Source organism: Aotus nancymaae, unplaced genomic scaffold, assembly GCF_030222135.1.
Source record: "Aotus nancymaae isolate 86718 unplaced genomic scaffold, 86718_ANA_hifiasm-v0.15.2.pri h1tg000064l_1, whole genome shotgun sequence".
In the NCBI taxonomy this organism is placed as follows: domain Eukaryota; kingdom Metazoa; phylum Chordata; class Mammalia; order Primates; family Aotidae; genus Aotus; species Aotus nancymaae.
In genome coordinates, this window is record NW_026988479.1 from 2,200,373 (window position 1) to 2,219,266 (window position 18,894).

The window sequence follows — 18,894 nt, forward strand, 5'->3', positions numbered from 1 at the left end:
CCGCAACCTCCACCTCCTGGGTTCAGGCAATTCTCCTGCCTCAGCCTCCTGAGTAGCTGGGATTATAGGCACGTGCCACCATGCCCAGCTAATTTTTTATATTAGTAGAGACGGGGTTTCACCATGTTGACCAGGATGGTCTCGATCTCTTGACCTTGTGATCCACCCACCTCGGCCTCCCAAAGTGCTAGGATTACAGGCTTGAGCCACTGCGCCCGGCCGTTTTTTTGTTTTATTCTGTTTTTTTGAGATAGAGTCACCCAGATTAGAGTGTAGTAATGTGATCTTGGCTTACTGCAACCTCTGCCTCTGAGGTTCAAGCAATTCTCCTGCCTCAGCCTTCCAAGTAACTGGTATTACAGGTGCCTGCTACCATGCCCAGCTAATTTTTTTATTTTTAGTAGAGTTGGGGTTTCACCATGTTGGTCAGACTGGTCTTGAATTACTGACCTCAAGCAGTCTGCCTGCCTTGGCCTCCCAAAGTGCTGTGGGATTACAGGCATGAGCCACCATGTCCAGCCCTCTCCCCCTTTTTTTTATAAAAGCAAGAAGGGCATATGTGTTTTAAAAATAAATTGTTTTATTTTTCCTATATAGGTTGAAGCTCTCTCCAAGCCCTTCTTCCCGTGTGACAGTATCCCGAGCATCCTCAAGTCGCAGTGTACGTACGACTAGAGGAAAGCGGAAGAGGGTTGATGTGGAAGAATCAGAGGCGAGTAGCAGTGTTAGCATCTCTCATTCTGCCTCAGCCACTGGGAATGTTTGCATTGAAGAAATTGATGTTGATGGGAAATTTATCCGCTTGAAGAACACTTCAGAACAGGTAAAAAAAATAGACCCATTTTTTTCTAGCAAGGCTTTGCAGATTTCCAGGCTATCTTGCAATTGTGAAAGCTCCTTAGTTTTTGTTTGGATTCATTAAATCTTCATGGAATAAGGATTTATATTCTTTTTATTTAAATTCATAAAATAAAATTAGGAGGAGGAAGAGGTGGTGCCCTTAGTAGTTTAAACATTAACTCCTCTTCTCTAGAGAGCCAGGGCTTTTTTGAAAAGCATGTTCCTTTAATTATAGCGGTTTTTCTGAGGATAAATTATTATTATTATTCTCTGCCGTAGCCAGATTTGTGAAGAAGTTAGAACAATTGGATGAAAATGGTGGATATTGTTTCATTCTTTAACTTAATGACTCCAGATTGGTGTGCAGTGGCTTAATCTTGGCTCTGCAACCTCTACCTTCCGGGCGTAAGTGATTCTCCTGCCTCAGCCTCTTGAGTAACTGGGATTACAGGTGTGTGCAAGCTGGGAATACAGGCACCCACCACCATGCCCAGCTAATTTTTTGTATTTTTAGTAGACACAGGGTTTCAGCATGTTAGCCAGGATGATCTTGATCTCCATGTAAGAGAGTTGAATGTGGGCAGAAGTGGGACAGATGCAGAAGGAAAATGACAGATTTTCTTCTGTTTCTAAGCTTATGTATCTATATTTTAAAAGCTTGAAGTAATCCAATACTTGATGTTTAAAATTGTGATTATGACAGCTAGATAATATTGTAAATTTAAAAGACCCACCTTATCTAGCAGTGAATTTGACCATTTAATTTGGTTTATACCCTTTCCTTCCAGTTCTGTACTCTTTAAAGTTAAGTACCTTACTAAATTAACTCATTGTTGAAGTTACTGTTTTACTGAATGACAAAATCATGTTTTCTTTTTATAGTAGGAAAACCTGAAACATGGGAAGATGGCCATAAAGCAGTCTTAGTTTTAACTGTCTGTATGGATTAATTTATTTGATTATTCCACAACTTTCTGTATCTTTGAAGTAATACTACCCCCTTCTTCTGTGTATAGGACCAACCAATGGGAGGCTGGGAGATGATCAGAAAAATTGGAGACACATCAGTCAGTTACAAATATACCTCAAGATACGTGCTGAAGGCAGGCCAAACTGTTACAGTAAGTTAATCTAGTCATCATTTAATTTAACTTCATTTTGTTAACTAACAAAGTAACTCAAAAAGTTTTTTGGCTAAAAGAGAAGCATTTTAGAAATTGCCATTAAAGCACTTTTTGTATTATTAGGATATTACAAGGGCTATAAAAGATTTTTAAAATTCTGGCTTATTGAGAGTAGTGAAGAATTGACCTTTGAATTATTTTTATCTAGTCTATTCCAGTAGATATAAAAGCTATAACCTGACTGATACTTATAGCCCAATGTCATTCAGGAGACACTGCTTGGCATAAAAATCTGTTAAGAATATAGCATTAATATATGTGCATTAACATATGCCTAAAACAGCAATCTCCAGCCTTGGGTGAGCTTCAGAATCATCTGGGTAGTATTTGGGTATCCAGGCCCCACTTCACCCTTCGCTATCTTTGGGGTTGGGGTAAGAACTTAGGTTTTGAACAAAAGTCTTTGGATTATAGGTACCCTCGTAAATTATCACTGCTTTGAAATGTCACATTTTAGCAAGAATATCTTTGTGCAGTTTTTGCATAATAGCTAAGGTTCTAGATTCAGAGAAAGACTAAGTGACATTCTGAGTCTTGATTTCTAAATGGCTCTCTATTGGTGTGTTCTGAAATACTACATCTTTAATAGTTACTGAAATATTACTAGCTTACTTTTTAGAGAAATATGTTTCATTGAGTAAACAAAAGATTCTTTTGCTTTTACTTAGTAGGTAGATTTAGCAAACAGTAGAATATGCTAACTTCGATATAGATGTTAAAGAAGTCACTCTTTTTCATCCTAAAAGAATATAGAGGTGACTGTCTCTTTCCTTTTATAGATTCTTCTTTAAAAAATATTAAACATGTCTTTTAAATGTGTTTATAATTTTATGTTGATACAAACCTTATTGTTGGAGATCAAAGGCTCAAACTTCTCTTTAAAAAGGTATATTTAGAGAGCATGATGCCACTTTGTGAAAATATCAGATGCTAATTTGGTAATAATGGGTAGGAATGGATCAACTATCCTAACTACAATATCCTTTCTTCGCTTTAGTAATTACTATAGTGAGAGAAAATTGCTCAATCCTATTATATGTCTTATGGAAGCTGTATAATATGGTAAAAAGAATCTGACATTTTAGTTCAAAGGATTCAGAATTGAGTATGCTCTCTCTCTCTAAAGTAATATGGAAGCCTTATGCCAATCGTCTGCTTTTCTCTACTGGGTATACTACCTCAGGGACTAAATAGATGAATTCTAGAGGTCTAGTGGAGAACTCAGTTATCATATAAAATAATGTGATTTTTTTTTTCTTCAGTAACTGGCATTAAATGTGATAAGCAGCTCTTTGGAACATGGTAATGATAAGTGATCTTTCTGTAAAATTGCAGAGGCAAAAGCAAAGATCAATTTAAAACTCTAGAAATATGAGAACCACATGTGTAATTGTAAATTTTCTAATAGCCACATTAAAATGAAGTAAAAGAGAAAGACATGAATTTTAGAACTATATTTTATTAAACCCAGTATATCCAAAATATTATTGCTTGCTTTAGCATGTAATTAGTCTAAAAAGTTAGTTTTACATTCTTTCTTTTAGCTAAGTCTTCAAAATCTAATGTATATTTTATCCTCACAGTACATTTATTTCAGACTAGCCACATTTTAAGTGCTCAGAAGCCACATTTTGCTGCCATATTGAATGACATGGCTGTAGGACTTACTCATTTTAGGTTAAATTAGCCAGCAAGGATACTGACATTTTATGATGATTATTATTAACACTAAATCAGCTATATGATTACATATAGGCTAGTGAGAAATAGTGCTTAAAATTAGGAAAACACTAATGTTCCACATAATCTAAATGTTGGACCAGATCCAGTTCTTTTTTTAAGTTTCATCCCAATTAATACCTTGTGCTCCTTTCCATTTGTAATGCTGATGAAAGATCTGAATGCTCCAGGTGAACATCTAAAAAGCAAAAGCTCTCTCCAAATCAGTAATTCATAGATTTTTCTCACTCACCCCCACCGCCGCTTTTTTTTTTAAATGGAGTTGGGGTTTCACCATATTCCCTAGGCTGGTTTTAAATTCCCTAGCTCAAGTGATCCACCCACCTTGACCTCCCAAAGTGCTAGGATTACAGGCTGGAGCCACTACACCTGGCCCCCATTTTGAAATATGCTTGTTGGCTGTATGTGGTGGCTCACGCCTGTAGGCCCAGCACTTTGGGAGGCTGAGGTGGGTGCATCACCTGAGATCGAGAGTTCAAGACCACCAGCCTGACCAACATGGAGAAACTTCATCTCTACTAAAAATACAAAATTAGCCAGGTGTGGTGGTGGATGCCTGTAATCTCAACTACTCAGGAGGCTGAGGCAGGAGAATTGCTTGAACTTGGAGGCAGAGGTTGCAGTGAGCCAAGATCACACCATTGCACTCCAGCCTGGGCAACAAGAGCAAAACTCTGTCTCAATAAAAACAAACAAACAAACAAAACAAATATACTTATCTTTGCCATCTTTAGCTTTCCTTTTGTAGTCATAAAGGTTTTGTTTTTTGTTGTTTTTTCTTTTTTTTTTGAGACAGAGTTTCGCTTTTGTTGCCTATGCTGGTGTGCAGTGACATGATCTCCGCTCACTGCAACCTCCGCCTCCCAGGTTCAAGGGTTCAAGTGATTCTCCGGCCTCAGCCTCCTGAGTAGCTGGGATTACAGGCATATACCGCCATGCCCAGCTAATTTTGTATTTTTAGTAGAGACAGGGTTTCACCATGTTGGTCAGGCTGGTCTTGAACAAACTCGTGACTTCAGATGATCTGCCTGCCTCGGCCGCCCAGAGTGCTGGGATTACATGCGTGAGCCACCATGCCTGGCCATAAAATCTTTTATTTGTATAACAATTTATGGATTACAAACTTTTCTCTTTCTATTTGCTTTTAAATGATCTTTCTAAAAAAAAAATCAGGGCCAGTAGTATCCCTGTAGCTAAAGGCATTGAGGTTCCTAGAGGTGTAGTGATTTGTCCAGAATTCAAACCTAGGCTTTCTGACTGCAAACTTTTCTTCACTCTGCTCATTCTCTTTTGCCAGTAGATATATAAAAAGAATTTTCGTGCCCATGAAAAGGAAAATATATTATTTCTTTGTTTGGCCTATTTCAATAGCAGTTATATTTTCTCTTGAACAGTGAGATTTATCCATTTCCAGCATTGTTTTTTGGAATGCAGTCTCAGATACTCTAGAGTATTGTGACACTTTCTCTGTTTGGAGACATACCAGTTTTTATAAGATTATTCTAGATAGGCTGTCTGCTGCAGAAGGTCTCTTTAGTCCTATCTGTAGGCAGCTGGAGGACATTATTAGAGGGGGGTCACAGAAGGCTCTAACATGGAAGGATGGCCCATAAAACCCGTAGAATAATGGAATGCTGAGGCTACCATTCACTGAGTTAGGCAGCCACTGTATGTGGGTAATCACTTGCTGTTTTCAACAATCCCACCTGTTACAGGTGTCATTTCTATGCTGTTTTATGGATGACTGAAGGTAACTTGCTCAGGGTCAGCTGGTGTGTAAAGGATCTAGGATGTGAGTGTAGGCAGTTTCACTTCAGGACTTTATGTATCATCATCTTCACTTATCAGATAGGGAAACTGGGGCTGTGAGAAGCTCTGTGAGTTCTCCTGGCCACACAGCTATGTATAGAACTCTGTAGCTGGGCATATTTCTCAGACTTTTAGAATCAAATGTTTGAGTTTCATTGTATTGCTGTTATTGGCTTGTGGGAGAGCTGGGTTCTGAGTGTACTGATGTCCTTTGTTTTTTACAGATTTGGGCTGCAAACGCTGGTGTTACAGCTAGCCCCCCCACTGACCTCATCTGGAAGAACCAGAACTCCTGGGGCACTGGTGAAGATGTGAAGGTTATATTGAAAAATTCTCAGGGAGAGGTATGGCTAGTTTATCAGGACCACCACCACAATGTTAATTTCACTTGAAAGTTGCAAGTATAATCAATATCAGATTGAAATGTGCAATAACTGATGCTTAAACAGACCAAAACTCTAAGTAAATTGAACTGAAGCTTTTTTTAAATTTTAGGAATAAATAGGAGTGTATTATAGAGTACTGGTTATTAGCACAGGCTTCAGAACAGATGGTGTCCAGTTTCTATTTTCACTGCACACTAACTTTGTGATTTTGGGCAAGTTATTTCACCTCTCTTAGATTTCTCATTTAAAAATGCTCCGGACCTGGTGGCTCACGCCTGTAATCCCAGTACTTTGGGAGGCCTAGGCAGGCAGATCATGAAGTTAAGAGATTGAGACCAACCTGACCAACATGGTGAAACCCCATCTCTGCTAAAAATACAAAAATTAGCCACGCGTAATGGCACACGCCTGTAGTCCCAGCTACTTGGGAGGCTGAGGCAGGAGAATCACTGGAACCTGAGAGGCGGAGGTTGCAGTGAGCTGAGGCTGCAGTGAGCCGAGATCGCCCCACTGCAATCCAACCTGGCAACAGAGTGAGACTCAGTCTCAAAAAAAGAAAAGGATATTAATGAAACAGTATCAGTGGGATAATCAAAGAATGAGAGAATCCTTGGGAAATGTTTGGAATAGTATCTGGCATAATACATTTATCTAGTAAATTTTTACATTATTGACCTCATTATTGGCTCTCAGAATGTTCATGAAACTGAGTTTAAAGATTGTGGAGTGTACATCTGCTTGTAGTATATGTTTTCAGCGTGTCAGTCTTAGAATTCTTGTCAAAGTACCTTACCTCCCCACTACCATGTAAAGACACTGCGTATGTTCCCACCAATAGTAGTCTTAGAAATACTACTTCCTAATAAAGTAGCTAAAGCATTCTTTGAAGGTAGTAAAGCATGGCTTCCTCCTTGTCTTTCCCTAGCAAATCACCTTATCCAGGTGCTGTACAAAACATCACTGAGCCTCTGTTTAGAATTTGAGTCCCTTCTTTGTTGCGATTACCACAAGCATGAGCTTGTGTTGGGAGTTCAGAATGGTTTGTACTTCTCATTTTCCTTTTAGTTGTAATACTGCTTTTCCATCCTTTGTCTACCATGAGAGCTGTAAGTTGGCTTGCAAGGAAGCTGTTGGTTATTCCTTGTTCTGACATGCTTACTGGTTCTGACCATTTCACCCAGCTTCCAGGCTGGCAGGCTCCGTCCGCTGTTTTGTACCTTACAACATGACTGGATATGCATTTCAGTCTGAGTGATGCTGAAAGGAGATATAAGGAGGAATGTTAGGCTGGCAAATCTAGTAGGGAAGCTAGCCACATTTACAAGTGCAGGGTTATTCATTTATGTAGAAAATCCTGAGCATCTGCTATGTGCCAGCCACTTTGTGTTAGGAATAAGCAGTAAAAAAACCACACATGGGTTCTGGCATCACGGAGCCCATATTTTAAAGAGAGTAAGCAAGCCAGGGAATAAGATAAAGTGACTTTCTGATAAATGTAACTAAGAGATAAACTGTGATATCAGGCCTGGTGCAGTGGCTCACGCCTGTAATCTCAGCACTTTGGGAGGCCAAGGTGGGTAGATCACCTGAAGTCAGGATTTCGAGACCAGCCTGGCCAACATGGTGAATCCTCGTCTCTACTAAAAATACAAAAGTTAGCCAGGTGTGGTGGTACATCCCAGCTACTGAGGTACATCCCAGGCTGAGGCAGGAGAATCACTTGAACTCAGGAGACTGAGGTTGCAGTGAGCCAAGATCATGCCATTTAGCCTTGGCAACAAGAGCAAAACTCCATCTCAAAAACAAAACAAAACAAAAAAAATCAACGAGAAAAGCCCATGTGGTATATCATAAAGAGTCACCAAGGAGGAGAGGATAGGGTAGGGGTCATCAGGGAAGTTGGCCTTGACAAGGCAACTCCTGAGTATTAACCTGAAAGATGAGAAAGAGCCAGCCATTGAGAGGACAGAAAAAGTATTCCCAGGTAGAGGGGACAGCAAGTACAAAGGTCCTAAGGCTGGAAATACTTCTGTGTTTTGAAGGAAAGGAGGCCACTGTGACTAACAAACACTGAGAAAGGGAGAGGGAGACTCGGTTAGCAGGGCGAGATTGCAAAGGTTCTGGGGAGAAGTATAGATCATATTGTGAGCACAAATGGGAGGCTACTGGAGGGATTTTAGGGAGAGTGACATGCTAAGAGGAACAGAGTGAAGAAAGAAATTGTGCTGCCGTATGGATTATAGGGGGTCAAAACCAGGCAGAGATAAAGCAACTGAGGAGAGTAACTTAGACTGAGGTGGTTCCGTGGGTAGAAGAGAAGAAAACCAATGGAAGAGATATTTTAGAAGTAGATTTGATAGCATGTACTAATCAGGTTAAATGTGAGGGATGAGAGATGGGAATTAAGTTGACTTCTAGTTTGTTCGGGTAGCCTGATGGTCCTGGTGCCATTTACTGAGGAGACTGCAGGAGGAATAACAGGCTTTGTGGAGAGAAGGGTTGGAAAAGTAATCAAGAGACCTCTTCTTGCCATATTAAGTTTGCAATGCCAGTTAGATACCCAAGTAGAGATTTCTAGAAGCCTACTGGAATATTTATTTGAACCCTGCCAGGCTAGAGATATTTGGGAGTCCTTATCACCTAGGTGATATTTAAAGTTGTAGGACTGGCTGGGCATGGTGGCTGATGCCTATAATTCCAGCACTTTGGGAGGCCGAGGTCAGGAGTTTGAGACCAGCGTGGCCAACATGGTGAAACCCCGTCTCTACTAAAAACAGAAAAATTGGCCAGACATGGTGGCGTGTGCCAGTATTCCCAGCTACTTGGGAGGCTGAGGCAGGAGAATGGCTTGAATCCTAGAGGCTCAGGTTGCAGTGAGCTGAGATTGCATCACTGCACTCTAGCCTGGGCGACAGAGCGAGACTCTTTTAAATAAATGAAGTAAGTAAGTAAGTTACAGGACTCCCTGAGTAATGTTTGTCAGAAGAGCATCCAGAATTGAACCCTAGAAAATACTGACATTAGGAATAAGAGCAAAGGAGGTAGAAGATGCAGCCAGTGAAATCAGGGGAAAATGGTGTGTTGTGTCAGGAAGGCCAGAGGAGGAAAGTGTCTGCAAAAGATGGAGTGATCAGAGGGTCAAATCACAGCATCCCTTTAGGGGTTCCTTATCTGCTCCCGTAGTGCCAGGGGCAGGTCTCTAACCTGCCTGTCAGGTTGTTCTTGCTCACTAGAGGAAGCACACTGAGGGCAAGGCCCTGTTCTGGTAGATCCTGTCATCATGCCTGGCACATAACAGGAATTCAGGAACATTTACTGGATGCATTTTTTTTTTTTTTTTTTAGTCACACATGGACCATGACTTACATTCAGAGAAATAAAACAATAGCAGCATTCATTATAGGAGTCTGAGGTGCCTGCATAAAAAGTTCTGTTTCTGGCCATCTTCCCATCTATCCCTCACTGTAAACATCTGTTGTTTAAAATGCTTTCCCTAAGGAATTGATTGCTGAATGATGAGTGCCTTTGATCTCAGACTGAGACTGAAAATGAAATGGCATTTGGTTTTCTGTCACTGTCGACCTCTGAAAGTTGTGTGAGATTTTTGGGTGCATCTGGGGGATTTACCTCCAAACACCTTCTAGTTTCTCGGAGTAGCGGGTATTTACAAGTACCTTCAATAGTTCACAGGCTTCAGAATGCCGGCTTTTCTGTGCTGAAGCCCTTGCTCACTTCTTGCCTTCAGCACTTTGGAATCCTGTCCAGCTGCTGTAGGTGCTGCCACTGCCACCTAGTGCTGGAATTAACTGCAACTCTTTTTTTTTTTTTTTTTGAGATGGAGTTTCGCTCTTGTTACCCAGGCTGGAGTGCAATGGCGCGATCTCGGCTCACCGCAACCTCCGCCTCCTGGGTTCAGGCAATTCTCCTGCCTCAGCCTCCTGAGTAGCTGAGATTACAGGCACGCACCCAGCTAATTTTTTGTATTTTTAGTAGAGACGGGGTTTCACCATGTTGACCAGGATGGTCTCGATCTCTTGACCTCGTGATCCACCCGCCTCGGCCTCCCAAAGTGCTGGGATTACAGGCTTGAGCCACCGCGCCTGGCCAACTGCAACTCTTAAGCTTCCCATACTAGTAGTTCCGTGCCCACCCCGCCATCTGAAATTGGAAATGTCTGAAAAAGAAATGTCTCTTTCTTTTTCTGTGTGCAAGTGTGTTCTAAGTTAGAAACAGTGTTATAGGAGGCTATTTGGACTGCAGCAATAGGTTTAAATGTCCACACAATAGATACAGTGACATGAACAAAGTAGAAGATATTATGACATGGGATGCATGTTGAGACAGTGTTACTAGTATTACTGATGACATATTAGTAAAGCTAACTGAAGCTTAGCTCCACTTCATAACTCGAGCATTGAATATCAGATTTATTATTTGATTGGTTGGTTGATCCATTCTTTTAACAAACTTCTACTACCTTCTGCTTGCGAGGCTCCGTTTTAAATGAGTTCTGTCAGAAATGAGGAGAGAAAGTGTTATGAATACAGTTCATATTTCATTAGACAGTTACTTTTGGCATTTATTCATTTAATTCGGTAAGACCATATTTGTAGTAGGGACCAGATAAGCAAGAATCTATAAACCATACCTGCCATAAAGATCACTTCGTAGTAAGATTGTAGGTAACTGCTTAGTCAGTCTTGTTTTTTTATGTATTTTTTCTTCTTGCTGGGGCATTAGAAATGTCAGAAAACCCAATTAAACTGACTAGAAATAATGGAAATTTTTTGGGGCTCACATAATAAAAAATTTAAATAGTGAACCTGATCCAGTGGCTCACAGCATGTCCCCGGGGATCTGTCTGTTGTCTCTCTTCTGGTTACCTCCCTCGGGGACACAGGATAGCTGCCAGCTGCTCCCAGAGGGTACGTCTTTTCTATTTGCTTTTTGTGAGAAGGTGATCTTTCAAAAAAGTGGTCTTTATGGTGGAGTTTATAGATTTTTTGCTAATATGATCCTGTACTACTGACAAATAAACATGGTCTTACAGAATTAAATGTATACATGCCAGAAGTAATTGTCTAATGAAATAAGGCCTGTATTCATACTGCTTTTCCTCCCCATTTCTTGCGGAACTCTCTCAGAACAGCCTACCAAGCAGAAGGCAGTAGAAGTCTGTTAAAAGAATAGACAGTCTGCTGGGCACGGTGGCTCGCACCTGTAATCCCAGGACTTTGGGAGGCTGGGGCGGGTGGATCACCTGAGGTTGGGAATTCGAGACCAGCCTGATCAACATGGATAAACCTGTCTCTACTAAAAATGCAAAAAATTAGCTGGGCGTGATGGTGCATACCTATTGTAATCCCAGCTACTAGGGAGGCTGAGGTAGGAGAATCACTTGAACCCAGGAAGTGGAGGTTGCCGTGAGCCAAGATCACACTATTGCACTCCAGCCTGGGCAACAAGAATGAAACTCTGTCTTAAAAAAAAAAAGGTCCCAGCACTTTGGGAGGCCGAGGCGGGTGGATCACGAGGTCAAGAGATCGCGACCATCCTGGTCAACACGGTGAAACCCCGTCTCTACTAATACAAAAAAAATTAGCTGGGCATGGTGGCGCGTGCCTGTAATCCCAGCTACTCAGGAGGCTGAGGCAGGAGAATTGCCTGAACCCAGGAGGCGGAGATTGCGGTGAGCCGAGATCGCGCCATTGCACTCCAGCCTGGGTAACAAGAGCGAAACTCCGTCTCAAAAAAAAAAAAAAAAAAAAAAAAAAGGACAGTCCAGCCCATCAAATAATATTCTGTGTTTGAATTATGGATGGAAGCTAAACTTCATTCCCTTTGAGGCCCCATCTGGGCTTCACGCTCACTAGACCAGGGCCCATCTCTAAACCAGTTTCTGGAGTCAGGAGTGTGGAATTAGCAGCCACATCGTGGTGGGCTCCTGTGCTTCATGGAGGGTGGGTACCCAGGCAAACCTGGGGGCTCTTAGGAGGGAAGGGGCACTGGGTGGTTAAAAACAGCAAATGTCACCATGGCAAAAAAAAAAAAAAAGATGTTTTCCTATGAGGGAAAGAAAAAATAAAGCAGTACTTCCAAACTTTTAAGAATATAGATATAATGGAAACTTTTATATATGCAAATAGTTACTTATATAGGAAGAGATATAATATATAAAATATAAACAATCATCTCTTGTCCATATAAGATCACACTGCTTTGTAGCATTTGCCGATTTCTGTGGTATAAATACTCCTACTATGGCCGATGTTGGGCTTCCAACATCATACAACTGAGCACAGAGCTGTGAATGGATGAGCAGCATCAGCAGGTGCAGCTGGCTCTGGGCACCACTGCACAGATCAGTGCACTATCATGTGGCCAAGGCTCTGAGCAGGGGCAGACCAATACTACATTTTATAGACAGAGTAAAGCTTGTCATGTAAGACCATTTATGTGGACCTTTCAGGACACTAGGGGGAAACACATTCGTTTAGCAGCATCTTGACTAATAACAGTTTCCTGGATCTAAGCCTCCCAACAACTTTTTGGTTCTAAATTATTGTTTGTTATTTTTCTACCTAGAGTTTTAGACATTAGCTCACTCATTTTTCATTACAGGCTTTCTGTATTAGATTAATTGATTTTTACATGTTTTCAAATGAAAAGTGCCTAACAGTATGGTTACATTTAAAATAAATATGTTAAGGTAATTCATAATAATAAAGATGGACAAGTTGCTGTTTTCCTAGGTTCTCATTGAGGCTAATATCTTAAGTCACATCATGAGCCTTAAGAGCCAGCGTTTGCATATGGGATACATACATACCCTGCCACAAAATCTAGAAGCTGGAATGTGGTAATTTTGTTATAGAATATTTTGTTTGACTCTTTCCTTATTTTAAGATGAGTTGAGAAAAACTGGGTACTCTCAAAGTTGTTTAAGAATTTATTTTTTGCTTTATATGCTGCTGTCTCCTAGTTGATATTTTGAATGATGGTTGATCTAAGGAATCACATTTTTTAATTATTGCTACTAATTTGGTTAAAACACTGATGTTTGTGAAATGGCTATTTCTGTTTGTAAAGATCGACCAATTTCATAGCATTGAAGTTATTGGCTAATTGAGAGACTCAGAATGGTCCATCTTCCTTGGTCTAGAAACAGTAATAAAAAGTCCCACAAAATACTGTTCTACCACCTTAATTTATTTACAAAACACATGCTTGAGCATATTTCAAATGGAAGTCTCGTTTCTGTGACACTGGGCTTTGGTTTTCTTTCTCTGCCTTTGTAAACTAGCTGGTATACATTAGATAAGCTTTTACTGAAGTAATATTAGCGTCTCCCCCTGTAGCATTCTCTTTCTTGAGTGACCTTAGGACAGGGTATAGAACAAAATTATATGCTCTGCAGCACTCTCGAGGACAGACACCCTCATTTGCTTGCTGCCAGATCATCAGGTTAGCCTTGTGCTTAAGCAAAAACACTGCTGCATTTGTGCCATGTCAGCATTTTCCCCAGGAAAGTAATCTCTATTTGAGCTTTTTAGTAGAAAATGGAAATAGTTGCTTTCTGTCATACCTTTAGCAAATGATAGGAGACTTATTTCTATACAGAATACATTGGAACCTCACTAGTATGTTATTGGTAAATAGTGTATCGTGTTCATCTGTCTTGATTTTGTTTCGTTCAAGAGGTATCAGTTGCTGAAAGGCAATGAAAGGAGCTTGTCCTTTCTTCTCACTCATAGGTAGTCCTGTTGCCGATGGTCCCTGAAATCACAGTTGGCTTCCAGCTTTATTTTATTCAGCATTTATTTAACACCTTCTCTTTGCCAGGAGCTAAGATCTTTAAGCTGAATTCATGTTGAGTTTTATAAAGAATTTAGTATGCCAAATAATTTGCAGAATTCTTAGTAACAGACTAGGATAAAAAGCAGTGGAAACTGCACAGCAGGTATTTCAAATTGGATAGCACTTCCTCCCCTGCAGGGAATATGGAAGGTATAAGAACTGCTACTAATTATGCAGAAATTTCAGTTCAATAACAAAAAAGTTACTGATATACTGCTGCTCCCGCCCCACCCTTTTAAAAATAATAAACAGGGGCCAGGTGCAGAGGCTCATGCCTGTAATCCCAGCACTTTGGGAGGATGAGGTGGGTAGATCACTTGAGGCCAGGCATTCAAGACCAGCCTGGCCAACGTGGCAAAACCCCGTCTTCACTAAAAATACAAAAAAAATAGCCACATGTGGTGGCGCATGCCTGTAATCCCTGCTATTGGGGTGGCTGAGCCACAGGAATCATTTGAACCTTGGAAGTGAAGGTTGCAATGAGTCGAGATCACTCCACTGTACTCCAGCCTGGGCAACAGAGCAAGACTCTGTCTCCAAAAAAAAAGAATTAATAGTAATAATAATAAGCAGAAAAGCTGTCTCTTAAGCAATGAAAACGTCCCTCTCCCATGCACTTGGTGATTTTAAGTGTGTTTTTTAATTTAAAAGTAAACTACTATTGTTTTTAGGAGGTTGCTCAAAGAAGTACAGTCTTTAAAACAACCATACCTGAAGAAGAGGAGGAGGAGGAAGAGGCAGCTGGAGTGGTTGTTGAGGAAGAACTTTTCCACCAGCAGGTATTACTTTATTTATTTAATATATTTATTTTAAATTTTATTAACAGAATTACATGAAGACCAAGAGTGTGGTTGGGTTTTTCCGCCATCACTTGATGAACCAGAGCAGTGATTTAACAAGTGGGGTTTGTATTCCCCAAAGGGGTATTCAGGGTGTGATACTTTAGGGTACTGGAAGAATATGTTGATACTTTTTCTCATTTTACCAGATTTCAGTTTTGTCTTTTATTTTCTAATGTGTTATGTGTTACAGTGAAACATGTCCATGGGTTGGATTTTATGCCCCAAAACTTATTTACTCTGTAGGGTTCTGTGACTAAAAGTTTAGATCACTAAATTAGAGCAAGCGCTTGCATATAAACTTTTAAAAAACAAAGTATTATTCAACTTCAAAGTGAAACAAAAGTCTTGCTATATTAAGTTTCTAATCATTATCTAATTGCAAGATAGATTTTAGCTGATGGTTGGGCTTTTGAGAACCCTTGAAATAAAGAAACTCCAAATTTGGTTTTAGTTATAATTAAGTTTGAATTATTAATAACTAATGAGCCTTTAGTTTATATTCTCAAGCTGTTTGACAGTCTAATCATTTATCAAAGTCTCTACCCTTATCCTGATAAAACTTTGTCTCCATGGCTCCAGATTTATGATCTTAAGTCTGCTTTGCTTCATTTAACCCTAGTCCTGGTCTAAATAAAACACTGTCTCATGTATTTAGCCCCCAGGGTTGAGAACCACTTGAGGTGGGTTGCATGAAGTAGCATGAATTTTTTCCTGGATGCCTTCTCAAATGTTTATTTTGGAGGAATATTTTAAAACACATACATTACACTTAGCTTACAAGAAACAAGCACAAGTTCCATTTTCCGTGCTTAAATGGGAAACATTGTAATTACTTAGAAGTGAAATAATTATGTAAGAGATAACTCAAGGCGCAAGACAAGTGGCTCAGCATGAGTTACAGCATGTCAGACACTAGAGGAAGTACTCCAGGCCAGCAGAGTAGTTGAGAAGAACTCTGGGAGATGATGCTTGTCCACTAATTCGAAGGATGGCTAATTATTTAGGTATTGGAGAGAAGGCAGATGATGGTGTTCTGAGGATGTTCCAATCATCTGTTGCTTCACCAACAGACCACCCCAAAGCATAGCAGCTTAAAACAGCAATTTCTTACTTCTCATAATTCTGTGGTCTGACTGGGCTCAGCTGGGCAGTGTTTCTGTTCCATGTGCTGCAGACTGAACTCAATCATGCAGGCTGTGTTCAGCTCAGAGGTTGGCCTGGGCTGGAATATCTTTAGGTCTCTTTCTGTATGGATTTCTATGATTTAAGAGTTTAGCCAAAGCTTCTTTACAACATGGCGATTGTCTAATAGAGTAAGTGGAGAGTACCAGGTTTCTTAAAGATTGGGCCCCTTGTCCCTTCTACAGCATTCTCTTAGTCAAAGTCATGAGGCCGGCCCAGATTCAAGGTCGAGGTAAAATAGTCTCCACTTGTTGGGAGGAATGACAAAGAATTCATAGTGATCTTTAGCTCAGTACAGAGGATGCATCAAGACTTAACGCACCAAATATATCCATTCATCCAGTTATTTTGTAGGGTTTATGTGAGAGATAAAAGAAGCTGAAAGATTGGAATTAAACTGGCATAGTCTGGAATGCTTAGGCATGTATCTGTACAATTTGGAACAAAGGAGAAATTAAGACTGCATTTTAAAATATCACTGGATGCGGGGTGTGGCAGCTCACGCCTGTAATCCCTGCACTTTGGGAGGCCGACGTGGGCAGATCCCCTGAGGTCAGGAGTTTGAGACCAGCCTGACTAACATGGAGAAACCCTGTCTCTACTAAAAATACAAAATTAGCTGTGCATAGTGGTACATGCCTGTAATCCCAGCTACTCAGGAGGCTGAGGTAGGAGAATCACTTGAACGAGGGAGGCGGAGGTTGTGGTGAGCTGAGATCGCACCATTGTACTCCATCCTGGGCAACAAGAGCAAAAGTCCGTCTCAAAAGAAAATAAAATAAAACAAATAAAATATCACTAGCCAAGCTGAATCAGAGGGTCTAACTCTAGAGGGGCGATTCCAGAGACACTGAGGAGATTTATTAAGGCTTTATAATGGAGATTTATTAAGGCTTAGTGACTAAACCTGAGGGTGAGAGAAGGAAAAAAAATAAAGATGTATGAGGTTTTTATCACAGAAAATAATGATACCAAGGTTCATAAAAGGGAAGATGGAAGGGCAGAACAGGTATTTGAACTTCATATTTGAGGGTGAATCCAATAGCCTTTTGAATTGATTAGAAGTATTTTGGTGACCTTCAAAAAACCAGTTTTATAAGTTCAATCAGTGGTGAGTCACAAGTCATCTTGGGAGATCTTACAAAATTAATGGGTGATAAAGAAATGGATAGAGGAACCATGTTGACTTCACCTTGGAGGATAAATCCAGTGCAAATGGCTTGGGATGTATACGTTCAGGATCTAGCAAGCCTTATTCTCCGATGTGGCTGTTAAAGCTGATCCACTGATCTCCTGTTTCCTAAGTTATCAAAGGAGGTTACTGAACAATGGTTTTCAAATTGAGCTGCATATTAGAATTATGTTTAAATTATATACAGATAGATATCATTTCCCAGTAAAGTCAGAAATTCTCATTTGGATTGATCAAGGGACCTAGATCAGAATTTTTTTTTAAACTCTTCAGGATCTGAATATGTAGCCAGAGTTGACAATTACTGTTCTGGAATTTGTTGGGGGTAGTCTAGAAAGAAGTCCGTAAAAGAAGGTTAGAGGCCAGATACAGTGGCTCATGCCTGTAATCCCAGCACTTTGGGGAGGACAAGGTGGGTGGATCACTTGAAGCCAGGAGTTTGAGACCATCCTGGCTAACATGGTGAAACCCTGCCTCTACTAAAAATACAAAAATTAGCTGGGTGTGGTGTGATACACGCCTGTAGTCCCAGCTACTGAGGAGGCTGAGGCGTGAGAATCGCATGAACCCAGACGGTGGAGGTTGCAGTGAACCAAGATCACACCACTGCACTCTAGCCTGGGCAACAGAGTGAGACTCTGTCTTAAACAAACAAAAAAGAGAAAAAAAGAAAAGGTTACAAAAGATGAGAGATGATACAGGACTCGTTTGAAGTTAGGTAATACGGTTTAGTAGTATCTCTGTAGTTAAAAGTTTTTGTCTTATTTTAGAATATTGTGATTTTTTTTCTTTAGTATTAATTTTTCCTTCTGTTTTCCTCATCAGGGAACCCCAAGAGCATCCAATAGAAGCTGTGCAATTATGTAAAATTTTCATCAACTGTCTTCCTCAAAATTAAGAAGTATGGTAATCCTTAACCTGTATACAGTGCAGAGCCTTCTCAGAAGCACAGAATATTTTTATATTTCCTTTATGTGAATTTTTAAGCTGCAAATCTGATGGCCTTAATTTCCTTTTTGACGCTGAAAGTTTTGTAAAAGAAATCATGTCCATACACTTTGTTGCAAGATGTGAATTATTGACACTGAACTTAACTGTGTACTGTTTGGAAGGGGTTCCTCAAATTTTTTGACTTTTTTTTTGTATGTGTGTTTTTTTTAAAGTTCTTATGAGGAGGGGAGGGTAAATAAACCACTGTGTGTCTCGGTGTAATTTGAAGATTGCTGCATCTAGACTAGCAATCTGCTCTTCATTATTTTCTGCTATATATAATGGTGCTGTGAGGGAGGGGGAAAAATTTTTCAATATATTGAACTTTTGTACTGAATTTTTTTGTAATAAGCAATCAAGCTTACAATTTTTTTAAAATAGAAAAGAAATTTTGTAAGAAGGCAATATTAACCTAATCATGTAAGCACTCTGGACGATGGATTCCGCAAAACTTGGTTTTATGGTTACTTCTCTTAGATTGTTAATTCATGAGGGGGCGGGGGGAGGGAGGCAGAGGGAGGGAAGGGTTTCTCTATTAAAATGCATTCATTGTGTTTTTTAAGATAGTGTAACTTGCTTAAATTTCTTATGTGACATTAACAAATAAAAAACCTCTTTTAATATTGATCTCTACTGTCCTTTTTAACCCTTTAAAAACATTTTGAGGGGAGAAAAGTATTGTTTCAGTTTTGCTTTTGATAAAAATGTAATTTGGCTTGTTTGAACTGGCTTTTTTTTTTTTAAGGCTTTGCCAGTTGAGGAAGATGAACAAGCTATTTTGGGGTCTTCAGTATTCAGTTGTCATTAATAACAATAATAAAAGCAATAATACTAACTAATATTTTTAAGCCAGACATCATGCTCAATGCTAT

General features: G+C 39.9%; 1 protein-coding gene across 1 annotated transcript in view; it reads left to right on the forward strand.

Moving 5' to 3' along the window:
* Positions 1-18,649, forward strand: part of LMNB1 (lamin B1) — a 64,758-nt gene extending 46,109 nt beyond the window's left edge. The window contains exons 7-11 of the mRNA XM_064366278.1: positions 598-823; positions 1,857-1,961; positions 5,798-5,917; positions 14,488-14,595; positions 17,858-18,649. Of these exons, the coding sequence (XP_064222348.1) occupies positions 598-823; positions 1,857-1,961; positions 5,798-5,917; positions 14,488-14,595; positions 17,858-17,899 (601 nt within the window). The 3' untranslated portion in view covers positions 17,900-18,649. The remainder of the gene's footprint in view (positions 1-597; positions 824-1,856; positions 1,962-5,797; positions 5,918-14,487; positions 14,596-17,857) is intronic.
* The last annotated feature ends 245 nt before the right edge of the window (positions 18,650-18,894 follow it).